The 21,239-nt window shown below is 43.1% G+C and overlaps 2 protein-coding genes across 2 annotated transcripts; both read right to left on the bottom strand.

The window, feature by feature from the left end:
• Positions 1-588: 588 nt before the first annotated feature.
• Positions 589-9,812, bottom strand: LOC125550936 (protein SHORTAGE IN CHIASMATA 1 homolog). The gene is made up of 10 exons (XM_048714065.1): positions 9,418-9,812; positions 9,169-9,252; positions 8,993-9,076; positions 8,839-8,895; positions 8,662-8,754; positions 5,947-7,901; positions 4,862-5,069; positions 3,062-3,793; positions 986-2,944; positions 589-905 (listed from the first exon to the last, which is right to left on the bottom strand). Exons 1-10 carry the CDS (start codon positions 9,709-9,711, stop codon positions 789-791), a joined length of 5,583 nt encoding a protein of 1,860 aa, XP_048570022.1. The 5' UTR covers positions 9,712-9,812; the 3' UTR covers positions 589-788.
• A 6,452-nt stretch (positions 9,813-16,264) lies between these two features.
• On the bottom strand, positions 16,265-18,475 carry LOC125550935 (probable LRR receptor-like serine/threonine-protein kinase RKF3). Its single transcript, XM_048714064.1, has one exon. It carries the CDS (start codon positions 18,314-18,316, stop codon positions 16,418-16,420), a length of 1,899 nt encoding a protein of 632 aa, XP_048570021.1. The 5' UTR covers positions 18,317-18,475; the 3' UTR covers positions 16,265-16,417.
• Between the last annotated feature and the right edge of the window lie 2,764 nt (positions 18,476-21,239).

Raw genomic sequence — 21,239 nt, 5'->3', positions numbered from 1 at the left:
CGTGCTGGGACGGGGGTCGTAGTAGCCGCCGTTCTGCATCTCTCGATCGATCTTAGGTCGCCGAGTGCAGAGCTCGGTTAATTTGAAGCGACGCAGACGACGGACGATACGATCCAACTCGGCGCGAGGTTAGCGTCGCTACGAGGGCCCATGGTGATTTAAAAGGCGCGTGTAAAGATGAGCCGGGGTCGGACTCGGATAGTCGAGTACGAGCCGGTGACGGGTTCCACAAGTTGAATCTTGCGCAACGTGAACAATTTCAACTCCTTCCCGTAGCTGGACAACATATATGCAGAATTGCAGGGGTCCCCGATGCACGCGTGCAATTTTTGGGTTATTCAGCACATCCAGTCAGGCAACAGTGGATAAGGGGGGCAAATACTGTACTAGTGGTTTTGCTTTCTAAACAGAAATAACTGGAGTATAAGCTTGAGAAAGCGAGACATCTTTTCAACACAACCACCCAAGTGCAAAATCAGATCAAACTCCCTGAACACATCGAATGCGCAAACGCCAGACCAACCTTGCAGGTTGAACAGGACAGACATCCCCATTTTCCCTCTATAAATGACAAACAATGACACCGTATTCGCTGGTTCACCCTCAATGTTCCAAAACAAATTGTGGTGCCAGTGTGACAGACAACATACATTGTTACTTTGTGCACATTCTATCTCCAACAAAGTTCACCATCAAAAAGAGTGTTAAGACATATTTTCGTGGGATATATTTACAATGCCACTTAAAACATCACTATTTTGCATCAAGTATCGACGACCTCTGATAATCTACGTACCTTCTTCCCGGTATCTTTTCCGGAAGCCACACTCAGCACCAGAGCTATTTGGGTCTCTCCAGACCAACTTGCTTTGCTTCTCCTTCCCGTATGTTGCAAATGAAAGTTTCTGCACAAACTCAGCCAGATTACTTTATGCATATAAGAAACACTAGCCGTTTTATGACATCAGAGTCTGTTTGCATTTACCTGTCTGGCTCTCTTGTCAACGGGAGTCCACGATGGATATATGGACGGCTCTATCCTGTTTTCCTGACTTACACTTGGTTGCATCTTGAAATCTTTTCTTGCTCTATGGGTATGTGCTTTAGTTCCTTCTCTGGCTTTCTCATAATGCCGAGTCCCAACTGATGGGCTCCGGTTCCTTGAAGGAGTATCTCCATCTCCCTGGTATCTGAAGGATCCAATAAGTGGAGGATTTATAATCTTTGAGACTCCATCCCTCATCCTTGAATTTGACATCATTGCTGATGTATTACATCTTGATCTCTCCTCACGTGCTCTTCTTTTTTCGTTCATTTGCCTGAGATAATCAATTTCCCAGCTTGAGCCATGTGGAGTTGCATGAAAGCCAGAATCCTGTTTCAGAAAAGCAAGCGAACTTCCTGGATCATGCATTATTTCCTCTCTTGGCTCATGATATCTGCTGCCCACATCATTTCTGCAAGAGGTTGGGGCAATATCCCCATGTACATGACCCTTCTGCATTATTTCCTCTCTTGGCTCATGATATCTGCTGCCCACATCATTTCTGCAAGAGGTTGGGGCAATATCCCCATGTACATGACCCTTCTGCATTATTTCCTCTCTTGGCTCATGATATCTGCTGCCCACATCATTTCTGCAAGAGGTTGGGGCAATATCCCCATGTACATGACCCTTCTGCATTATTTCCTCTCTTGGCTCATGATATCTGCTGCCCACATCATTTCTGCAAGAGGTTGGGGCAATATCCCCATGTACATGACCCTTCTGCATTATTTCCTCTCTTGGCTCATGATATCTGCTGCCCACATCATTTCTGCAAGAGGTTGGGGCAATATCCCCATGTACATGACCCTTCTGCATTATTTCCTCTGTTGGCTCATGATATCTGCTGCCCACATCATTTCTGCAAGAGGTTGAGGCAATACCCCCATGTACATGACCCTTCCAAGTGCCATGTGCACCTCCTGGAATGTCCCAGTAACCAGTATCATCATTGATCTCTAATGCAGATGGAAATATTGGATGACTGTAACTTCGGCTGAATGATGGTTCGCTTGCGGGAAAAGAGCTTTTGATAGGTTCTTTACCCCCTGATTCCGGTTGCCAAGAGAAGTCATATGTGTCCACCATATTGTTAGCCCTTCTTTGGTTACAATGCCTCGTATCTGCAGTAAATCCATTGCTGATATGATCACCCATGATCTGATTGCCAATTATTGCACCAATATTGTGCTTTCTTGGCAGACAAGAGACCCCTTCACCTCCCCTACTCAAACTTTGATTGAACATAAAGACCTCTGGGAGCTGAGGCGTTGCATCCTCCGCGTCCGAGAACCTCCTCAACTTAGGCTGTGAGAATACATTGTTATGTTCTACATAATCACCAGGCAATTGGTTTAGAGAATCCGGATGGAGGGGATCACTAGTTGGTACTGCAAAAACTTGAGAGGCGCACCTTTTCCTTTTACTTGGAGACTGCAACAATGCACTACAGATGTCTGAATCTACAGAAGAGCCTTCAGTCATCACAGACCTAGATTCACCTAGCTCACCGAATTTGCACAAAGCATTGAACAGAGAAATGCTCTGCGGGGAGAACAGATACTTCTCAACAGCCTGTATACGACGCTCATGTGACCAACTGAGGAACTCCACAAGGCTGCTTCCACAAGAAAGCATACTGTATGCAGACAAGGGATTGATTGAAGGGAATTTTGTGAGAAATGATTCAGCCAAGCTTTCTGATTCAGGTATATCTGGAGAAGGAGCTTTATTCAACATATTCACATTCCTAATGCAACTGAGAACTATCTCATCTGTTAACTTGGGTGTGCATGAGAAGAATATCTGCACGTTCATCATCAGACTAGCAGCCGCAGCATACAGAGAATCAGATGTCTCCATTACAGCAGAAAGGGAGTGAGGTTCACCTTCAAAGACCTGCAAAAGTAGAAGCAACGAAACTGTTCAGTAATTGCAGACATAACTCAAAGACAGGTATACCATGATAACCCTATCAGGTAAAAGCAAATATCTCAGGAGTTCAAAACCAATTACCATTATACAACCACGGAAACAGAAGCTAATTGACATCAGAATGTTGGTCGCAATGATCTCTACAAAATTTGTTATACTAGATGTCTCTGCCGATGCTGTGAATTCATTGCTCCCAAAGATTTTTGTCTCAAACCATACTAGGCAAGCTGCAGTACTGAGTATTAGGTCCACAGGAAGATCAACGTCTCGTTCCACAACCTGCATTCCTCCTTTCTCCAAAGATAGTATCTGCTGATAAGATGATCTCCGAGAGAAAAGCATATTCTTTCCATGACTTCCAGTATTTACAACAATCGCCGGGGTGGATAATCTACCCAGAGTGAGACGACCAACTTCTACACCGGAAGGCAAGTCAGTACCAGATAGATTGTCTTGTGGGGCCTTTATGGCATTTCCAGATACAGAAGAAGTAGAGCTGCTCTTCTCAACTGCAGGCACAAAATGTTGTGAATGGAGGATAGTTCTTTTGCTCAACATTTCCTCTCTGTGCCGCTGTTCAGCTGTAGGAACAAAATGATGTGCATCAGCGAACTCTTTCTCCAAAAAATTTTGTTTGAGCAGTCGATCATCTGCAGGCAATTTTTTTGTTGAATCAGCAGTGCTATATTTGCACAGATTTTCCTGCCGTCCTTGCAGCTGATTAGTTGCTGGTATAAAGTTCAGTGAATCAACAATACGCATCTTGTTCATCTTCTCTTGCAGATCTTTCTGAAGTGCATGCAAAACCGTATCCTGCAAATAATCAGGACGGATTCTTATTTCTTCGTAGGCATTTATGTTTTGACAGGAGATCATTTACTGCCCCATCAACCATTGGTAGCATCTAAATGAGGGTCTCAAAAAAAAATCTGAACAATTCAAATGCAATGTACACCATCCACAAGATCTGACATGTAAAACCCATGCGCAACAAAACTATGCAGCCACTGAAAACTTGAGTTAAGTGACCTATAATTGTTTGAATATTGCCAGTTGCTTATTTCTGCAAATTATAGTGAGATGTGCCAAGAAAAAGGTTGCATCATTTTGTAATCATCTATCCCTTCGTTCCAAAATATTATAAGTTCTAGGTTTGTCCTAAGTCAAACATCTTTAAGTTTGACCAAATCTGTTGAAAAATATACCAACATCTACAACGCCAAATTAATTTTATTAGTTTCATCATAAAATATGTTTTCATATTATATATATTTGTTTTTAATATAAATATATTTTCCTATATACATGCTCAAACTTAAAGAAGTTTGACTTAGGACAAACCTAACAACAACAATCCCAAACAAGTTGGGGTAGGCTAGAGCTGAAATCTGTAAGATCTTGCAACCAACTCATGGTTCTGGCACATGGATAGCAAGCTTCCACGCACCCCTGTCCATGGCTAGTTCTTTGGTGATACTCCAGTCCTTCATATCTCTCTTTACGGACTCATCCCATGTCAAGTTCGGTTTACCCCGACCTCTCTTGACATTATCAGCACGCTTTAGCCGTCCACTTAGGACAAACCTAGAACTTCAATTTTGTTGGAATGGAGGTAGTCAATTTTCTGTTATGATCTGGAACTCACTAGAGAGTATAGAGTTTATCTAGAAGAAAACTGAACTTCGTCGGATACTAGAATTACTGAACTAAACAACAACCAATGAGTATCCTTCATATTTAACATGTGCATGGTAAAACAGTAGTAATTCCAAACAGCTTGACCAACATATGGTAAAACGAAAACAGCAATAAGTTCCTAACATCATGACTAACATATGAAGATCGAACTAATGCAAGTGTGAAGAAGTAATCGATAATCACCAGTGTGGCTCTCAACTCCTGGTCTGTAGGGTTGTCCTCAACAAGTGCAACCGAAGGATCTTCAACATCCACTTTGACATAGAGGAAATGCAGTTGTGGAAAACCATCTAAATTAGGAGCCAGAGACAACAAGGTAGATAATTTATCTGGACCTCCGTATTCCAGTACGATGCCAAACTCACTGAAAGGGAATGAAGCTGGAATGTTCCTTCAAAATTGAGACCAAAATAAATATTGATAACAGTTACACCAAAATCATGATGCTTGTAGAAAAAAAACATCTACCTAAAAATATAAATGAACTCAGCTACAAATTTTTGGGAGGGCAGTTTAATCATCAATGGGGGAAAATGTATAGGAAAAACAGAAGCCTCAAAAGTATTTAGGTAGGGCAGTTTAATCCAATGAGAACAGAAAATGCAAGATGGCTTGATAAGTACTCCCTCCGTCCGAAAAAGCTTGTCCCTCAAATCGATGTATCTAGATACATCCATTTGAGGGACAAGCTTTTTCGGACGGAGGGAGTACCAAGGCATAGATCCTTCTGAAAAATACAAATCATTTTACAAATATGCTTCTAGAGTTGTAAATTTGTAATCTGTCTAATCAGTTAGAAACGAAAGTCAACTAACGATTGGGCATGAACTGTTATACAACGCATACATGCGTTTGCTCACAAAAAATGGAAACAAATCTAGTCTTGGTTCAAGTGAAGTTCAAATGTTGCGAAGTATTCAGCCTGTTCAAAACTATAACCATTATTTATGGTTTCTTGTAAATAAATTGTCCTGACATTTGGATTTTTTGTAAGGATCCGACAAGAAAAACAAGTGGAGTACAATGCTGCAATGAAAGAGCTGATTTCATTCTATACTTATATGAATTCCCTCTAGGTGGCTTACTCATTCTGTATGCTAATTGGGGACATTTTGGTAGAGCTCACATGATTTTTTTTCATAAAGATTGAGTAGGTTACTCCAAGAACCAGAATATTTGCTTCTAGAAGTAACTTGGTCTGTGGTAAACTCTGTAAAACAAGAACTGGAGCAGATAACTGGCGTGGTTTGTTTATCATGTGTACTTACTTATTATCTAACAGAATGCAGTCTGATTTCGGCAATCCTCTGAGCACCCAAGTTGTAGGGTTTGGCTTGTCCACCGGATCTAAATAAGCTGCAGCAGGGTCTTTTCCTAGCTCAACAAATGTCATCTTCATCGAAGTTAATTTTTGACCCAATGGCAGCCAGAAAGTTGTGTCGGCAACTATAAGGATCTGTTGGCTGGTGTGTGTATTAGATCTCAGGATCATTTCAATGTCATGCAATGATGGGTGAGAGTCAATCTGATGCTTCTCAGCTTTCCACAGTGCTTCACCAATGAAACTGTGAATATTTCTTAACCTCTCAGGAATATTTTCAAAGCTTCCAATCAGGTTGCTTATGTACAGATGGCCAGCATGCAAACCAAAGAAACATAGATAATATGCAACCTGTTTTAATCCATAGAGTACAATGAGTTCCATCTTATCTTCATGTTTACAGTGATTATCAAAGCCATCTGAACCATCTCCAGTTATCAGTCCAAGAAGCTTCTGCTTCGGAATGCTTAAATGCCCATCCGAGAAAGTATGCCTCAAATATGCACTTTCTTGCAGAGCAGTTGTATAGCTTCTATGGATGTGTTTGATAAGGGCTCGGATTGAATCTGAGAGGCTGACAGGATGAATTTCTATGAGCTTGTCAACTTTAGGCCTGCTTGGAAAAGAAGCTGCTTGTTCATTTAAAGTAGGGATATCTAAAGTAGAAATATTTTCATCATTAGTTCCTCTCTTGGTGCCGCTTCTGACATTCAAGTAGAAATTTATGTCACTGGATTGTGACATTGACTTGAATAAGGAAGCTGCCTTTCCTGAACTTGGCTTTTCCATGTGGCCGTTGCCTCCAGTATCACTTTCTTGTCTGTATTTTTGAGCCGTTTCCACTGCAGGAGGTGGATCATGAGGTAGAGGGGTAGGCACATAAATATTGTTCTGTTTATCCTCATCTTGGTGTTTTGCACTTCTCCAAAAATACTCAAGAAAATCAAAACCAAGTGCTGATGTCTGCTGACAATTGACTTGCATCTCAGAATTGAACTGGCAACTTTTTACCTCCTCAACCATGATTGCATAGGTAGAGCATATCTCCCGGTTGCATGGACCTTCCAATAAAAGATGCCAGTCCAAATAAATTCTGTCGGCTGCAGAGAGTGAATAAGTTTTCAGGGAGCAAAGTACTTCTCCCATGGAGGGGACCATAGACCTCAGTGTCATATCATCATCAGATAAAATAGGTGTAGGTAGTGATTTGAATGTATCGTCAACCAGCACCAACTCAGAGCTAACCACTGATTCATAGAAACGCCTTGCTGGATTGAAGTCGTCTTTGAATATTTCATCAGATGTATTCAGCTCAGCTGCATCTGACTGAACAAACATTTTGAAGACATCCTCTGAAGGGAAATCAATGATCTGTGCTTCTTCTAAAAGAACTGAGCAAGGCAAATCTGAAAAGGTTCCATCAGGCTTGAGAGGGTATAATGCCGAGTTTCTCTCAAGTAGAAGATTATCACTGATCCTCACAAGATCCATTTCTACTGCAGCCTTAACTGTTATTGGTTTATCTGCTTGATAGTCTGCACATGGGGCATCTTTGGAAACAAAGGCCAACATGTCCTTATCAGTTGATCTTGAGAACTCAGTTGAGTTCAACGCTGAATGCTGAACTTGTGCTTCACCCAAATGTTCAACAAGGTTATGAAAAATATTAGATATCTCTGCCTTAGTGGGACACCCATTAAGCTCCCAAGAATGCCTATGAACCTCCAGTAGTGGTATTGTCACACCACAATCTAATGCTGCAATGTCTAAAAAGTTAATATTCCTTGCAGACAAATGTTCCTCATCATTATGCTCCACAGGGATTTTCTCTACTTGATAAATTGAATCCACAAGTTCAGTTGGATAGCTTAATGTCATCTCAGTGTCAATATCAATGAAATCCTACGAGAAATTAAAACAGAAGATGGGACTGTGAGCAAAATGTATTGCTCCCTCCGAACCATATTAAGTGTCGCAGACTTAGTAAAACTCCCTCCGATCCATATTAAGTGTCGCAGACTTAGTAAATTTTGTACTAAGTCTGCGACACTTAATATGGATCGGAGGGAGTAATAAATATCATGATGCTTTGAGTTAAGAGAACACGAGGGAACCGAACCGATAACATATTAATCACTAATTGTTGGGTGCAATCAACTTCAACCGCTATGCATAACAGATATGACTTCATGGTAATCACATATATTGTTACTACCTCTCTCTCAGTTTACAGGGCGTGCGCGTATCCCTAGGTCGTCAATTTGACCAACCTAATACAAATCATATATTGTAAAAAATATACCAACATAAACTTCGGAGTTTCTACTTTCAAAAGGTATAATTTTTGTGTTATATAGTTTATATTAGGATGATAAAATTGGCAACTTAGGTATACGCGCAAGACTTGTAAACTGAAACGGAGGTAGTATTACTTATATATAGTACAGAACAGTGTCGAGATGGATATAAATTTTTACTTTTGAAACAACTGTGGATACAGAAGGTACAAGGGAAACCTGATTCACATCATTACGTATGTAACTGTAACGGTACCCAGTAAAAGGAACAGCAGTATCACAACCATTAAATTATAAGCACAACATAGATTCTGAAACAATAGACTGGCAACTGCTTGAAATTTTGATGAGATGATGTAAAGTACCAGGTGGATTTTCGCATCTGGAACACGAAACAATAAGGTGACACCATCACCAGACTCGTCACCACCAGAGGATGCAACGTGTCCTTCCAAAATCTTAAAAAACACAAAAACAACAAACCTTGAGCCATAACAATGAAATCACAGAAGATTTGACCGATATCTATGAACGAAGCTTACCTGCGGGAGATCAACCTCTACAACCTCAAATATGTGCTTCTTCAGCAGTTCCCATCTCTAACGTCACCACATGCAGAAATCAGTAAATCACACAGTAATCTCCTACGGAACAGTAACGAAACAGACGAACAACATAGGGGCAAACTTCAATCACCTTCGTGTCAGTGGAGGTCCCCAATCTATCTGACCTGGATCCGTCTCCCTTCCCATCCTTCTCGCGGCTAATCTCGTCCAATCCCTTCAATAAACACAAAATTGTTCACAAATGTTACCCGAAAAGAGGAGGGAAACCACGAATGCACGGAATACAAGCATAAAAGCTTCACTTACATCAGGGATTTCGAATGCAACAGACTCCCTCAAGCTAAAACCCTTGCGATAGCCGCCCCTGTCGTAGAGGAAGTCATCCAATCCCTGCGTGAAGCATCCAGGCCGTTGCAATTCACAAATGCCGCGCGAATTTTGTCACAGAATAACCAAATTAACTAGTAAAACCATACGAAGCGCCTCCAATCCGAGCTACTTCGACCAAACCAACACGAGTGGAGAACGCGAGCCACCGTGGGAAAGCTGACTCACCTCGTCGGCGGCGGGGATAGCCGGCGCGGGCAGGGCCTGCGGAATAACGGCCGCGAGGAACTCAGATAGCGCGGAGGATATGGGGAGAGAGTCGAGATCGTCGCCCGAGATGCTGACCGCGGGGAGGTCGGCCGCGGCGGGGAAAGGGAGGAGGAGCGGGAAATGCGGATCGGGCGGAAGCGAGGGGACGGGGAGAGGAGGGAAGCGCAAGGACGCTAGGGCTAGGGCTTGGTCCGAGCAGGAGGCCGCCGACGGCGGGGAGAAGTAGTCCGCGGCGAGGAAGCGAGTCCGCATTGGGAGGCGGGGAATGAAGAAGTGGGAGGAGGAAGACGAGTGATTTTGGTTTGAAATGTCGAGGCGCGTTTGAATCTCGTTGCGGCGTTGCTACGGGCCTACGGCGCTCTGGCCGGGGGCTTTGGAGGTGGGCTGCTTTGGAGGTGGGATGTTTTTTGAATTAGTCCGTCCTATTCATATTAATTGTCGATGAAAGTTGACGAAATCAGCGATATTTAATATGGATTCGAGTATTATGTTAATGAGATAAAAAATGGGTACAAAAGAAATAATCAGGTATGAGGGAAGAAGTCGAATCGGCAGGGGTCATACCCTGATATGTGTCAATAGTTGGGCTACTGTCACCGAGAAAGTGGTGACTGGCCCGCGATTGCCGGCAGGTGAGAACAACCTGCACACAAGAGAAGGCCATCGGCGACAAGCAGGTGACCAAATCAACACCATAGAATGAAAAAACATATGCTCAACAGTAACATTGACTGATCACCTACAAGTGCACATGAATAGTTGTAGGATAATTTGTGGGTATACTGTACTAAATTTATGTGTTCAATAAGAGAGCCAAATAATTGAGTGATGAAACACAAAATAGCGAGATGATAAATTGCGCGAGTTTTTGTTACCCTTCCAATCTCTCCTCAAAAGATTGTCCCTAGTTAAAATACTTTTCCTTTCCATTATCCACATAATTATTTTAATTGTAGATGGGATCTTAATGTGCCACATGAATTATGTGGAGTGAACTTTCTATCAGAGGTGAGCATCCATTTGATTTGATCTCTACCTCTAAACATTCTAACTTCTTCACATATTATTTTCAAGCTATTTCACGGCTCCAAAGATTCAACAAAAATAGTTCTTCTAAAGGTGAAACCCTCCCATCCTTTATCAATATCATCAACTACAGAGATATTGTGATCAAAACTAAGAAGATATAGTCTGGGATAGGCCAACCTCAAAGGTTAATCTTCACCCGCTAATCTTCCCAAAACCTAGTATTTTCCCATCCCCAAGGATTTCTTTTATAGTGTTGATAAAAGATATCTTTAACCTTCAACAGACTGGACCAGAAGTGGGAATCTCCCACTTAGGTTTAATTCCAGAGATACATTTTCCTTTCACATGTTTGCTAACTAAAACATTTTGCCACAAGTCAATTTCAGTTTCTAATTTTCAAAGCCATTTTGCAAGAAGAGCTTTATTCATGAGCTCAAGATTAAGAATTTCAGACCCTCTTGATCTTTTGGTTGACAGTAGGTGTTCCCATAAACCAAATGATATTTCTTTTTATCCCCATGAGCTTGCTAAAGCAGTCTAGCTCTATAGAAATAAACTTTTTCTTCACCCCAACAGGGATAGAATAAAAATACATCATAAATAAGGGCCCATTGGCCAAATCATATTGTACCAAAAGTGCCCCTACCAGCAATGTTAAGCAATCTACCTTGCTAACAAGCACCCATTTTTTCAATTTTCTCAGTAACCGTTTTCAATGTGTATTTCTAATTCTACTACTAGAGACAGGAACCCCCAAATATTTCAGGGGGGCTTCTCTCAACTCACGAGTAAAAATTCCTTGGTAGATATTAGCTTTATGAACAACATCTCCAAAGAGGAAAAGCCCGCTCATATGGAAATCAATGATAAGTCTAGGCATATTTTCAAAAGCTCCCAAAATAAATTTTAAATTCTTTGCACTCACTTCATCTTCTTGTAAAAGAAAAATTGTGTCATCAGCATATATGGTAGCATATTGGCCACCCAACACCCTTTTCACAAAAGTCATTTTGTTTAGATTTATCCATGATAATGGCTAAAGCATCAACGGCTAAATCAAACAACAACGGGGAGAGAACAACCCATTATTTTAGGCCTTCGTGATTTTGAAAGTAAGGCACAATTGTATCATTAACTTTAACCCCCACATGACCCCCTCTCGTAGTATGCATAATCCAGTCACACCATTAGGGCAACTCTAACTGATCCCCTAAAAATAGCGGAGTGCCCGACGGAGTAAACATTAGTGGAGTATTTTTACTCCACTAAGATTTGGCCGAACCTACCGATCCCCTATATATAACGGAGTAAAACTAAATTTGCATAAATTCAACGTAGTTTCAACATAGCTTCAACTGAATGCATAAATTTAAACATAAGTTCAACCTAGCTTCAACATAGCTTCAACCTAGTCTTGACAAAAAATTAAACATAAATTTAAACTTAAACCTAAATTGAACTAATCTTCATCCGAGGTCAAGCCAATCTCGCCATGGTAGAGGTCGAGCCAATTGCCTTGACATGCCACCGCCCATTGGATCCGGCCCGGTGTCGTCGGCGCCGGAGTCAAGGGAGATGTGTCGCCACTCCTCGGCATAGAACTCCTCCTCCAACGTATCTATAATGTTTGAATGTTTCATGCTATTATATTATCAAACTTGTATGCTTGTATATGCAAATTTATATCATTTTTTGGAAAGAACCTATTAACCTAGTGCTACTGTCGGTTCCTATTGTTTCGCAGAAAAACCATACCATCCGAAGTCCGAACGTGATGAAACTTTACGATGATTTTTTTGGACCAGAAGGGTCCCTAGAAGCTTCGTGGGGAAACTAGACGCCACACGAGAGAGGCACAAGCTCTCATGCCACGCCCCCAGGGGAGTTTTCTGAGCTTGTGGCCCCCTCGCAACTCTATTTGACCTAATTCCAGGCCCATAAATTCCCTAAAATCCAGAAACCACCAGAGCGAGACCCAAAACAATTATTCCACTGCTGCAAGCCTTTGTTCTCCCACGATTCCATCTGGAGGCCTCTATCGATACTCTGCTGGAGGGGGAATCGATCACGGAGGGCCTCTATATCAACCTTGCTGCCACTCTGATAATGCGCGAGTAGTTCCTCACCGGACCTATGGGTCCATAGCAGTAGCTAGATGGCTCTCTCTGTCTTTTTGATCTTCAATACAATGGTCTCTTCAGAGATTGATATGATGTAACCTTTTGAGGTGCGTTTGTTGGGATCATATGAATTGGGGGTTTATGATCAGATTGTTCATTGAAAGTCGTTGAGTTATTTATGAACTTTATTATGACCTTTTGAGGTGCGTTTGTTGGGATCATATGAATTGGGGGTTTATGATCAGATTGTTCATTGAAAGTCGTTGAGTTATTTATGAACTTTATTATGTGTGATTTTTATAGCTTTTTATTTCTCTTCGATCTATCCGTTTAGTTTGGCCAACTAGATTGATTTATCTTCATTGGGAGAGGTTCTATGTGGTAGATTCAATCTTGCGATGTCCTCACCTCGTGATAGAAGGGGTAGCGAGGCACGTATTTGTATTGTTGCTACTAAGGGTAAAATGACAGGGTTTGATCATATTGATTGGTCTTATTTTGTCTACATTATGTCATTATGCTTAAAGCGTTATTATGTTTGTTATGAACCTAATACATAGTGACTCAAGCATAGAAGCGTTCTCGAAGTGGATTAATAGTAGTAGATGCAGATGGATGTCGGTCTACTTGTCACAGACGTAATGCCTATGTATCAATCATGCCATGATTAACATCATAACTATGCGCTCTTTTATCAATTGCCCAACATTAATTTGTGTATCCACCGTTTGCTATGTTCTTGAGAGATGCCTCTAGGGAAAGTTATGGCCCACGGGTCCATTCACCTCATATTACTAAAACTCTAAATATCTTGTTGCAGTTTATTTGCTTTTATTTAATTTTGCAATTTATTTATCTACCACTATCAAAATTAATTCTCTTGCCCGCATTGGGTGCAAGTATTTGTTTGTGTGTGTACAGGGTACTAACGACCTTTGTTTGCATGAATCTCCTATTGGTTCGATAAACCTTGGTTTTTACCGAGGGGAATATTTTCTGCTATTATACTACTTGACCCTTCCTCTTCAGGAAATCCCAACGCCTATCACAAGTAGTAGGGAGGGCGGAGGAGGGGAGGGGGCGCCGGCGGCGGGAATGGGGGGAGGAGAAGAGGCAGAGGAGGCGAACAGGAAGAGGAGGAGAGGCGCATTTTTTTACTCGGTCATGGAGCGGTGGAGTAAAAATAGGGAAGGATATTTTTTTACTCCTCTAATGCCGATTAGGGATCGGCTAGGTGCCGGTTAGAGGAGTAAAACCGGATTTTTACTCTAACTGGTTATTGGGGATCAGCTAGAGATGCCCTTAGTGAGGAAAGTTTCTTAATTTCAACATTTGGTAGACAAAAAGGCCATTTGATTTTATCATATGCCTTCTCAAAGTCCACTTTAAATAGGAGGGCACTTTATTTCTTATGGTGAATAGAATTCAATGCTTCATGTAGGACAACCACACCTTTCATAATGTACCTACCTTTTATAAAGGCACTTTGGGTTTGAGAGATAATTGGATGAACCACTTACTAAGTTTGTTCATCAAAACTTTAGTAGTAATTTTGAAACTAACATTTAGCTAACAAATAGGTTTAAACTTCTCGATTTGTTTGACATCTTTAGCTTTTTAGACTAAATTAATAATGCCATAATTCAGCCTAGTAATATATAGGACCCCTCTATGATAATCATCTAGTAAGTCTTTTAAATCCCCCTTGACCACATCCCAAAAGTGTTGATAGAAGTCCACAGGTAAGCCATCAGGCCAGGGACTCTTATTTTCTCTAGAAAACCACATATTGCAGATCTTCCATGGTGAAAGGTTCAGCCAGTTTCTCAACATCTCTATTAGAATTTTTCTTAGCTTCCTGAATATTCAAAGAGATCTGATTCTTCGGCATGTCCAAAATGCATTTTATAAAAAACAGTAATGTATCTCCCTCAGTATCCCCATCCTCTTCTTCCAAGGAGATAATCTTTTTTTGTCTCTCCTTCTGCCATTAATTTTGGCATTTTAATATCTAGTGTTGTTGTCTCCTTATTTTGTTTGTCTTTATATCTCTGCAACCACTTCAATTGCTCTTGTTTTAAAATCCTGCACGATTGATCTCTGAGTTCCTTTTACTAAATTCTATCATGAGCAGTTAAGCTATTAATCAACACTTTTTTCAATAACACCCAACTTGGTAAGATCTTAGTTTTAATATATTTTTCTATAACAAGCATCGACATTTTTATTCCACTCTCTAACATTTCTCCTCAAAATTACCAATCTTTGCTGCCACCTGTCTACTCAAATCTAAATATGAGAGCAACATCATGAGATCCAATCTCTCTCTCTCTCTCTCTCTCCCTCTCAAACCTAAATATGAGAGCAACATCATGAGATGCAATCTCTCTCTCTCCCTCTCCCTCCCTCCCTCTCTCTCTCTCTCTCTCGTCATTGGGCTTATTTTTCTATAATTATTTCTAATGATATTAAAATCCCCATCTACCACACATGGTAGAGGATTATCATGATACACTCTCGAACTCTGTCAAATTCGCAAGGATCCTAACAAAGCATACTCCAACTTCAACTTGGGTCACATCCAATGTCACTGTTAGCCCACTAGTATTCCTCCTGGTCTACCTCTAGGAGGAGACCAGTTCCAAATAAAATCTCTCCCTCCACATAAATTATGTAATTATTTTTTAGTGTAATCAACTTTAAAGGTTTCCTGTACACTAATAAAATCAATTTTTCTTTCAAAAATCAAATCTCTGACAAATCTTTTGTTAACATTTTGACAACCCCCCCTACATTCCAAAACATACTTTTTAAAACATCTTGACCAATCCCCCTTACATTCCAAAACATGGCCATCATCATTTATCAAAATAAATAAATTTAGTTCTTTTTCTATTCTTCTTAATCCACCAATAAAAACAATGTGCTTCACATAGCCAATAGCCGGTGAGCCACCTTCCTTTTTCCTCCCACTAGAAAAAATATTTTTCAAGTGGTCATATTAATCCTCTTCAACTTCAGCATCTAAATGATCATTATCAGAACAAAGCTCGGAAATATCAGTACCTCCAGTGTCAAGGGGACCTGGAGAACTAGGTTCCTGGATATCCATTTTATCAGCTATATTTTGAATATAAAAATCTTTCCAGACTTGTTCCATTTTCTCAATATAATTTTCAAATTATGCCCAACCATCTCAATAGAACAAACCAGATCAATACCCACCACATAGGACATATGTAAAAGAGAAAACTTATCATTAGTAGAAGGGCTGTAAGAAGAATTACCATAATCATTCTTACCAACAACTCTCTCTTTAGCCAAATCCTCCACTCTAACATCATCTTTCTCTTTAAGCTACAGAGAAGTAAAGACTTCTCTTTAGAATACAATATCATATAAGCTAATCAAATCAGTGGAACGTCACCTTGTTCTTCCAACTGAATGATCGTCCTAATATGGAACTATGAGGTACCTTTGAACCCCAGATCACAAATAGCTTCTTCAAGTAACAATTGTAATATATATCACAGGACAAAGGATCACTAAGCTTTCGATCTCCAAAATCTCAAAGAAAAGAAAGGAAAGAAGCTTCCATCAATTACTAAGCTGCATGTGTAGCAAAGATAAACAACACTATATACGTTTTAAACGAATTGAACTGTCACACGAGAATCATATATTTCCTATGAGAGCAAAAATACATGTTATCATCTACAGCAGCTGCCTGCAATGTGTAATCCAAGAAATAAAATCAAGCTAACAAAACAAAGATGATAGACATTAAATTGCAACTGTGAAACAAAATGTTATGTTTCTTTTGGAGATTCCGGTGTAGCATCCTCGTCTCTATGAATAAAAGACCGGAAGCCAGAGGGACTGAACAGCTGACCTGAGCCGGTGCTGCTGCTCACTGACCTCTCAATATCGGCCAGGTTTGCAACAACAGGGAGAGGCCTGTCCGGAATGATTAAGGGCCCTGGTGCTGAATCTGCTTCTAGTATCTTCACCACTTGCTCCATTGTTGGCCTGGCATGCAGCTGCGGATGTGTGCAGAGTGCTGCGACAAGCACATACTTCTCCATGACCTTAGTAGGACCAGGTTCAGCCATTCCTTCCTGGATCACATCCAGCGTCTTCCCCCTCCGCACCAATGACCAAGCCCAATCAGCAAGCACGAAGCTCTCTCCCTCACTGAGAGACATGAATGCTCTCTTCCCACTCATAAGCTCAAGAAGCACAACTCCGAAGCTGTAGACATCACTCTTCTCAGTTAACTGGCCATAGAGGGCATACTCTGGAGCGACATAGCCCATTGTGCCAGCAACCCGTGTGCTCACGTGTGTCATCCCTTCTGGCGCAAACTTGGCCAATCCAAAATCGGCCACCTTCGCCTCAAAATCGTCATCGAGCAAGATGTTGCTTGCCTTGATGTCCCTGTGAATGATGGCTGGCTGTGTGCCACGGTGCAGGTAGGACAGCCCCCGTGCCATCCCAATGGCAATCCTCTGCCTCACTGGCCAAGCCATCTGGCACTCCCCGGCGCCGAAGAGGTGGTCGTGGAGGCTGCCATTATGCATGAGGTCGCACACAATCATCCGCTGGTGCCCCTCTCTCTGCGTGGCGGCGATGCAGTAGCCACGGAGCGCGACCAGGTTGACATGGCGCACGCTGGCCACCACCTCCACCTCATGCGCGAACGCGGCATCCCCTGCCGCCGAGCAGTTCTTGAAGCGCTTCACTGCCACCTCTGCGCCATCTGGGAGCACCCCCTTGTACACATTCCCGAACCCACCGCGGCCGATGATGCTGTCTCTCGCGAAGCTCCCCGTGGCCATCTTGATGTCGTCGTAGGTGAACTTGAGCAGGGTGGTGCTGGCGGTGATGGACTCCATCGCATGCGAGCGCTTGCTCCTGCTGTCCGCAGCGAGTGCGGCAGCGGCAGCCCGCCTCCGGCGTCGCCACACGAAGAAGCACGAAGCAGCAGCGGCAGCAACTAGCAGCACAAAGGCGAGACATCCGAAGACGACGCCGTAGAGCCAGGCAGGGGCGCCCGACCCTTTGGAGGGTTCAGAGTTGGCCTTAAGGAGGTAGAGGCAGTCGGCTGTGTCCGGGTCGTCGGGGCCGCGTAGGCTGGCCGCGGCGCCGGCGTATATGAAGGGGTACTGGACGCAGCCGGTGACATTGTTTCCGCCGTCGGGGGATCCAGGCAGGAGGTAGGCCGCGGCCGTCTTGCTGAGCGAGGTGGTGCAGGTGGTGCAGACCGGAACGGCGCCGAGCTCGCGGTCGCAGCTGGCGTTGATGTCCCTGCGGGCGGAGGCAGGCACCCGGGCGTCGAACTCCGCTCGCGTGGAGATGTTGGCGCATCCAGGAGCGGAGAGGAGCGCGTCGATGCCCGCGAGGCCGCAGGCATCGGGCGGAGGGAGCGGGAAGGGGAGCGCGTCGCGGAGCGGCGGGAGGCAGGAGGAGGAGGCGGGGACGAGGAAGGAACCGGTGGCGGCGAGGTGGAGGGAGAGGAGGAGCCGGACGGACTGGAGCGCGAAGGCGCAGCGGGAGGCGTCGTCGGAGGGGAGCGGCGGGGCGAGGAAGGGGCGCAGGGCGGTGAAGTTTAGCGGGCACTGCTGCGGCGCCGTTGGGGGCTGGGCGAGGAGCGTGGCGGGGAAGAGGATGGAGAAGGCGAGGAGGAGGAGGGAGAGACGGCGGGACATGGGTGGGGACGGTGGTCGGGGATCAGGAAGGAGGAGAAGGCGGAGGAGGTTTGACCATCGATTAGGGAAGGAGATGGGGAACGGCCGGCCACGGGGATGGATGTTCGACCACCACCCCCCCCCCCCCCCCCCCCCCGCCTTTCTCCAGCTCCTGCAGCATCAATCAGTCTTGGCTTGGCTTTTCCCTGTTGTGGGCACGGAGGGTGGGTGGGGTCGTGACTCGTGATACGCGCTGCCTCTCTAGCGGCGGCGGCGAACCCAGTCCACTGGTTCCAGGAGCCAGCACGCAGGCTGGTCGGCGCCGCAGCACGCAGCATCTTCCTCCGGCTCGAGCATGAAGTCGTCGTAGTATTTGCAGCCTTTATTCGTATAACTGGATAAATACCCGTGCGTTTGCAACGGATATAAATACGTGAGTGATTGAAGATATTAATGATAAGTATAAATCAAATTAGGGCATTCAACGCTCGTCCCTAAAGCAGACACCGTATTAGTCAGCAAAGAGTGATATTGTGGCCGGTCATTGTTGAAAATATTATCACTTTTCCGATTAGACTAATCCACGAGTAAACAGTAAGCATGACATATATGATATGCATCTCACAGCGATACCTAAGCATATTAGCTTGTACACAACATATAAGCGAACTATCTATGAGCAATACATATACAGCTAGCACAAGTACGAGTAAACGCGTCGGCGGCGGCAGCAGCCTCGGCGTCGTCTATGGCCTTCTTCTTGACGGCGGCGGCATCGACCATGCTGTCGATGCAGGGGAAATAGTGAAAACAGAGGCGGACGGAACTGGGAACAGATCGAGAGCAGTCGCAATGAGACGCTCCCCAAAAACCTTATTGCCGTTCTCTCGGACAGGATCTCGAACGACAGGGTTCCGGAAGCATCTGTTTTCCTGATCAACCGTGCACGCGGTCATCGGAATGGGATCGTCGGAGGCAGCACAGAGTAAGGAACAATAGATGACGACTAGGTTACGCGAGATGAATGGGTGATTCGACACAAGGGGAGCCAAAAAATATTCTCAAGTATTAGCAGTTGAGTTGTCAATTCAACCACACCTAAAAACTTAGTATCTGCAGTAAAGTGTTTAGTAGCAAAGTAATATGATAGTGGTGGTAGCGGCAACAAAAGTAAAGACAGCAAAAGTAATATTTTTGGTATTTTCTAGTGATTGTAACAGTAGCAGTGGGAAAGTAAATAAGCGAAAACCAGTATATGGAAAACTCGTAGGCACCGGATCAGTGATGGATAATTATGCCGCATGCGGTTCATCATGTAACAGTCATAACATAGGGTGACACAGAACTAGCTCCAATTCATCAATGTAATGTAGGCATGTATTCCATATATAGTCATACGTGCTTATGAAAAAAAAAACTTGCATGACATCTTTTGTCCTATCCTCCCATGGCAGCGGGGTCCTATTGAAAACTAAGGAATATTAAGGCCTCCTTTTAATAGAGAACCGGAACAAAGCATTAGCACATAGTGAATAAATGAACTCCTCAAACTATGGTCATCACCGGGAGTGGTCCCGATTATTGTCACTTCGGAGTTGCCGGATCATAACACATAGTGGGTGATTATAGACTTGCAAGATAGGATCTAGAACTCACATATATTCATGAAAACATAATAGGTTCAGATCTGAAATCATGACACTCGGGCCGTAGTGACAAGCATTAAGCATAGCAAAGTCATAGCAACGTCAATCTCAGAACATAATGGATACTAGGGACCAAACCCTAACAAAACTAATTCGATTACATAATAAATCTCATCCAACCCATCACTGTCCAGCAAGCCTACGATGCAATTACTCACGCATGGCGGTGAGCATCATGAAATTGGTGATGGAGGATGGTTGATGATGACGACGGCGACGAATCCCCCTCTCCGGAGCCCCGAACGGACTCCAGATCAGCCCTCCCGAGAGGTTTTAGGGCTTGACGGCGGCTCCGTATCGTAAAACGCGATGATTTCTTCTCTTTGATTTTTTTCTCATCGAAACTCAATATATGGAGGTGGAGTTGGAGTCGGAGACGCAACAGGGGGCCCACGAGGTAGGGGGCGCGCCCCCATCCTCGTGAGAAGGGTGTGGGCCCCCTGGTCTTCATCTTTAGTGATGATTTTTTATTATTTTTTCTAAGATGTTCCGTGGAGTTTCAGGTCATTCCGAGAATATTTGTTTTCTACACATAAAACAACATCATGGCAATTCTGCTGAAAACAGCGTCAGTCCGGGTTAGTTCCATTCAAATCATACAAGTTAGAGTCCAAAACAAAGACAAAAGTGTTTGGAAAAGTAGATACGACAGAGACGTGTCAACTCCCCCAAGCTTAAACCCTTACTTGTCCTCAAGCAATTCAGTTGACAAATTAAAAGAAAGAAAGAAAAACTTTTACAAACTCTGTTTGCTCTTATTGTTGTAACTATGTCAAGGCAGTATTCAAGTTTTCAGCATAGATCATAACTAACCACACTTGCAATAATTCTCAGGTCTCATCATTACTTATATCAATAGCATAATCAACTAGCAAGTCATAATAATAAGTCTCGGGTGACAACACTTTCTCAAGACAATCATAATATGATATAATAAGATGGTATCTCGCTAGCCCTTTCTGAGACCGCAAAATATAAATGCAGAGCACCTTTAAAGATCAAGGACTGACTAGACATTGTAATTCATGGTAAAAGAGATTCAATCATAGTCATACCCAATATAAATTAACAGTGATGAATGCAAATGATGGATGTGCTCTCCAGCTAGTGCTTTTTAATAAGAGGGTGATGACTCAACATAAAAGTAAATGGATAGGCCCTTCGCAGAGAGAAGCAGGGATTTGTAGAGGTGCCAGAGCTCGGTTTTGAAATAGAGATAAATTGTATTTTGGGCGGTA

The sequence above is a fragment of the Triticum urartu genome, chromosome 4, assembly GCF_003073215.2.
Source record: "Triticum urartu cultivar G1812 chromosome 4, Tu2.1, whole genome shotgun sequence".
Classification (NCBI taxonomy): domain Eukaryota; kingdom Viridiplantae; phylum Streptophyta; class Magnoliopsida; order Poales; family Poaceae; genus Triticum; species Triticum urartu.
Note: the sequence above shows the minus strand (reverse complement) of the source record. Positions and strands in the feature narration are given on the sequence as shown.

What these genes read in the sequence shown, in the direction of transcription:
- LOC125550935 (XM_048714064.1), bottom strand. Translation starts at nt 18,316, where the DNA reads ATGTCCCGCCGTCTCTCCCTCCTCCTCCTCGCCTTCTCCATCCTCTTC.
- LOC125550936 (XM_048714065.1), bottom strand. Translation starts at nt 9,711, where the DNA reads ATGCGGACTCGCTTCCTCGCCGCGGACTACTTCTCCCCGCCGTCGGCG. An exon ending in GTTTCCGTGGTTGTATAATG is followed by an intron (nt 2,945 to 3,061) that starts GTAATTGGTTTT and finishes CTACTTTTGCAG; the next exon opens with GTCTTTGAAGGTGAACCTCA. An exon ending in TTGACAAGAGAGCCAGACAG is followed by an intron (nt 906 to 985) that starts GTAAATGCAAAC and finishes GAGTTTGTGCAG; the next exon opens with AAACTTTCATTTGCAACATA.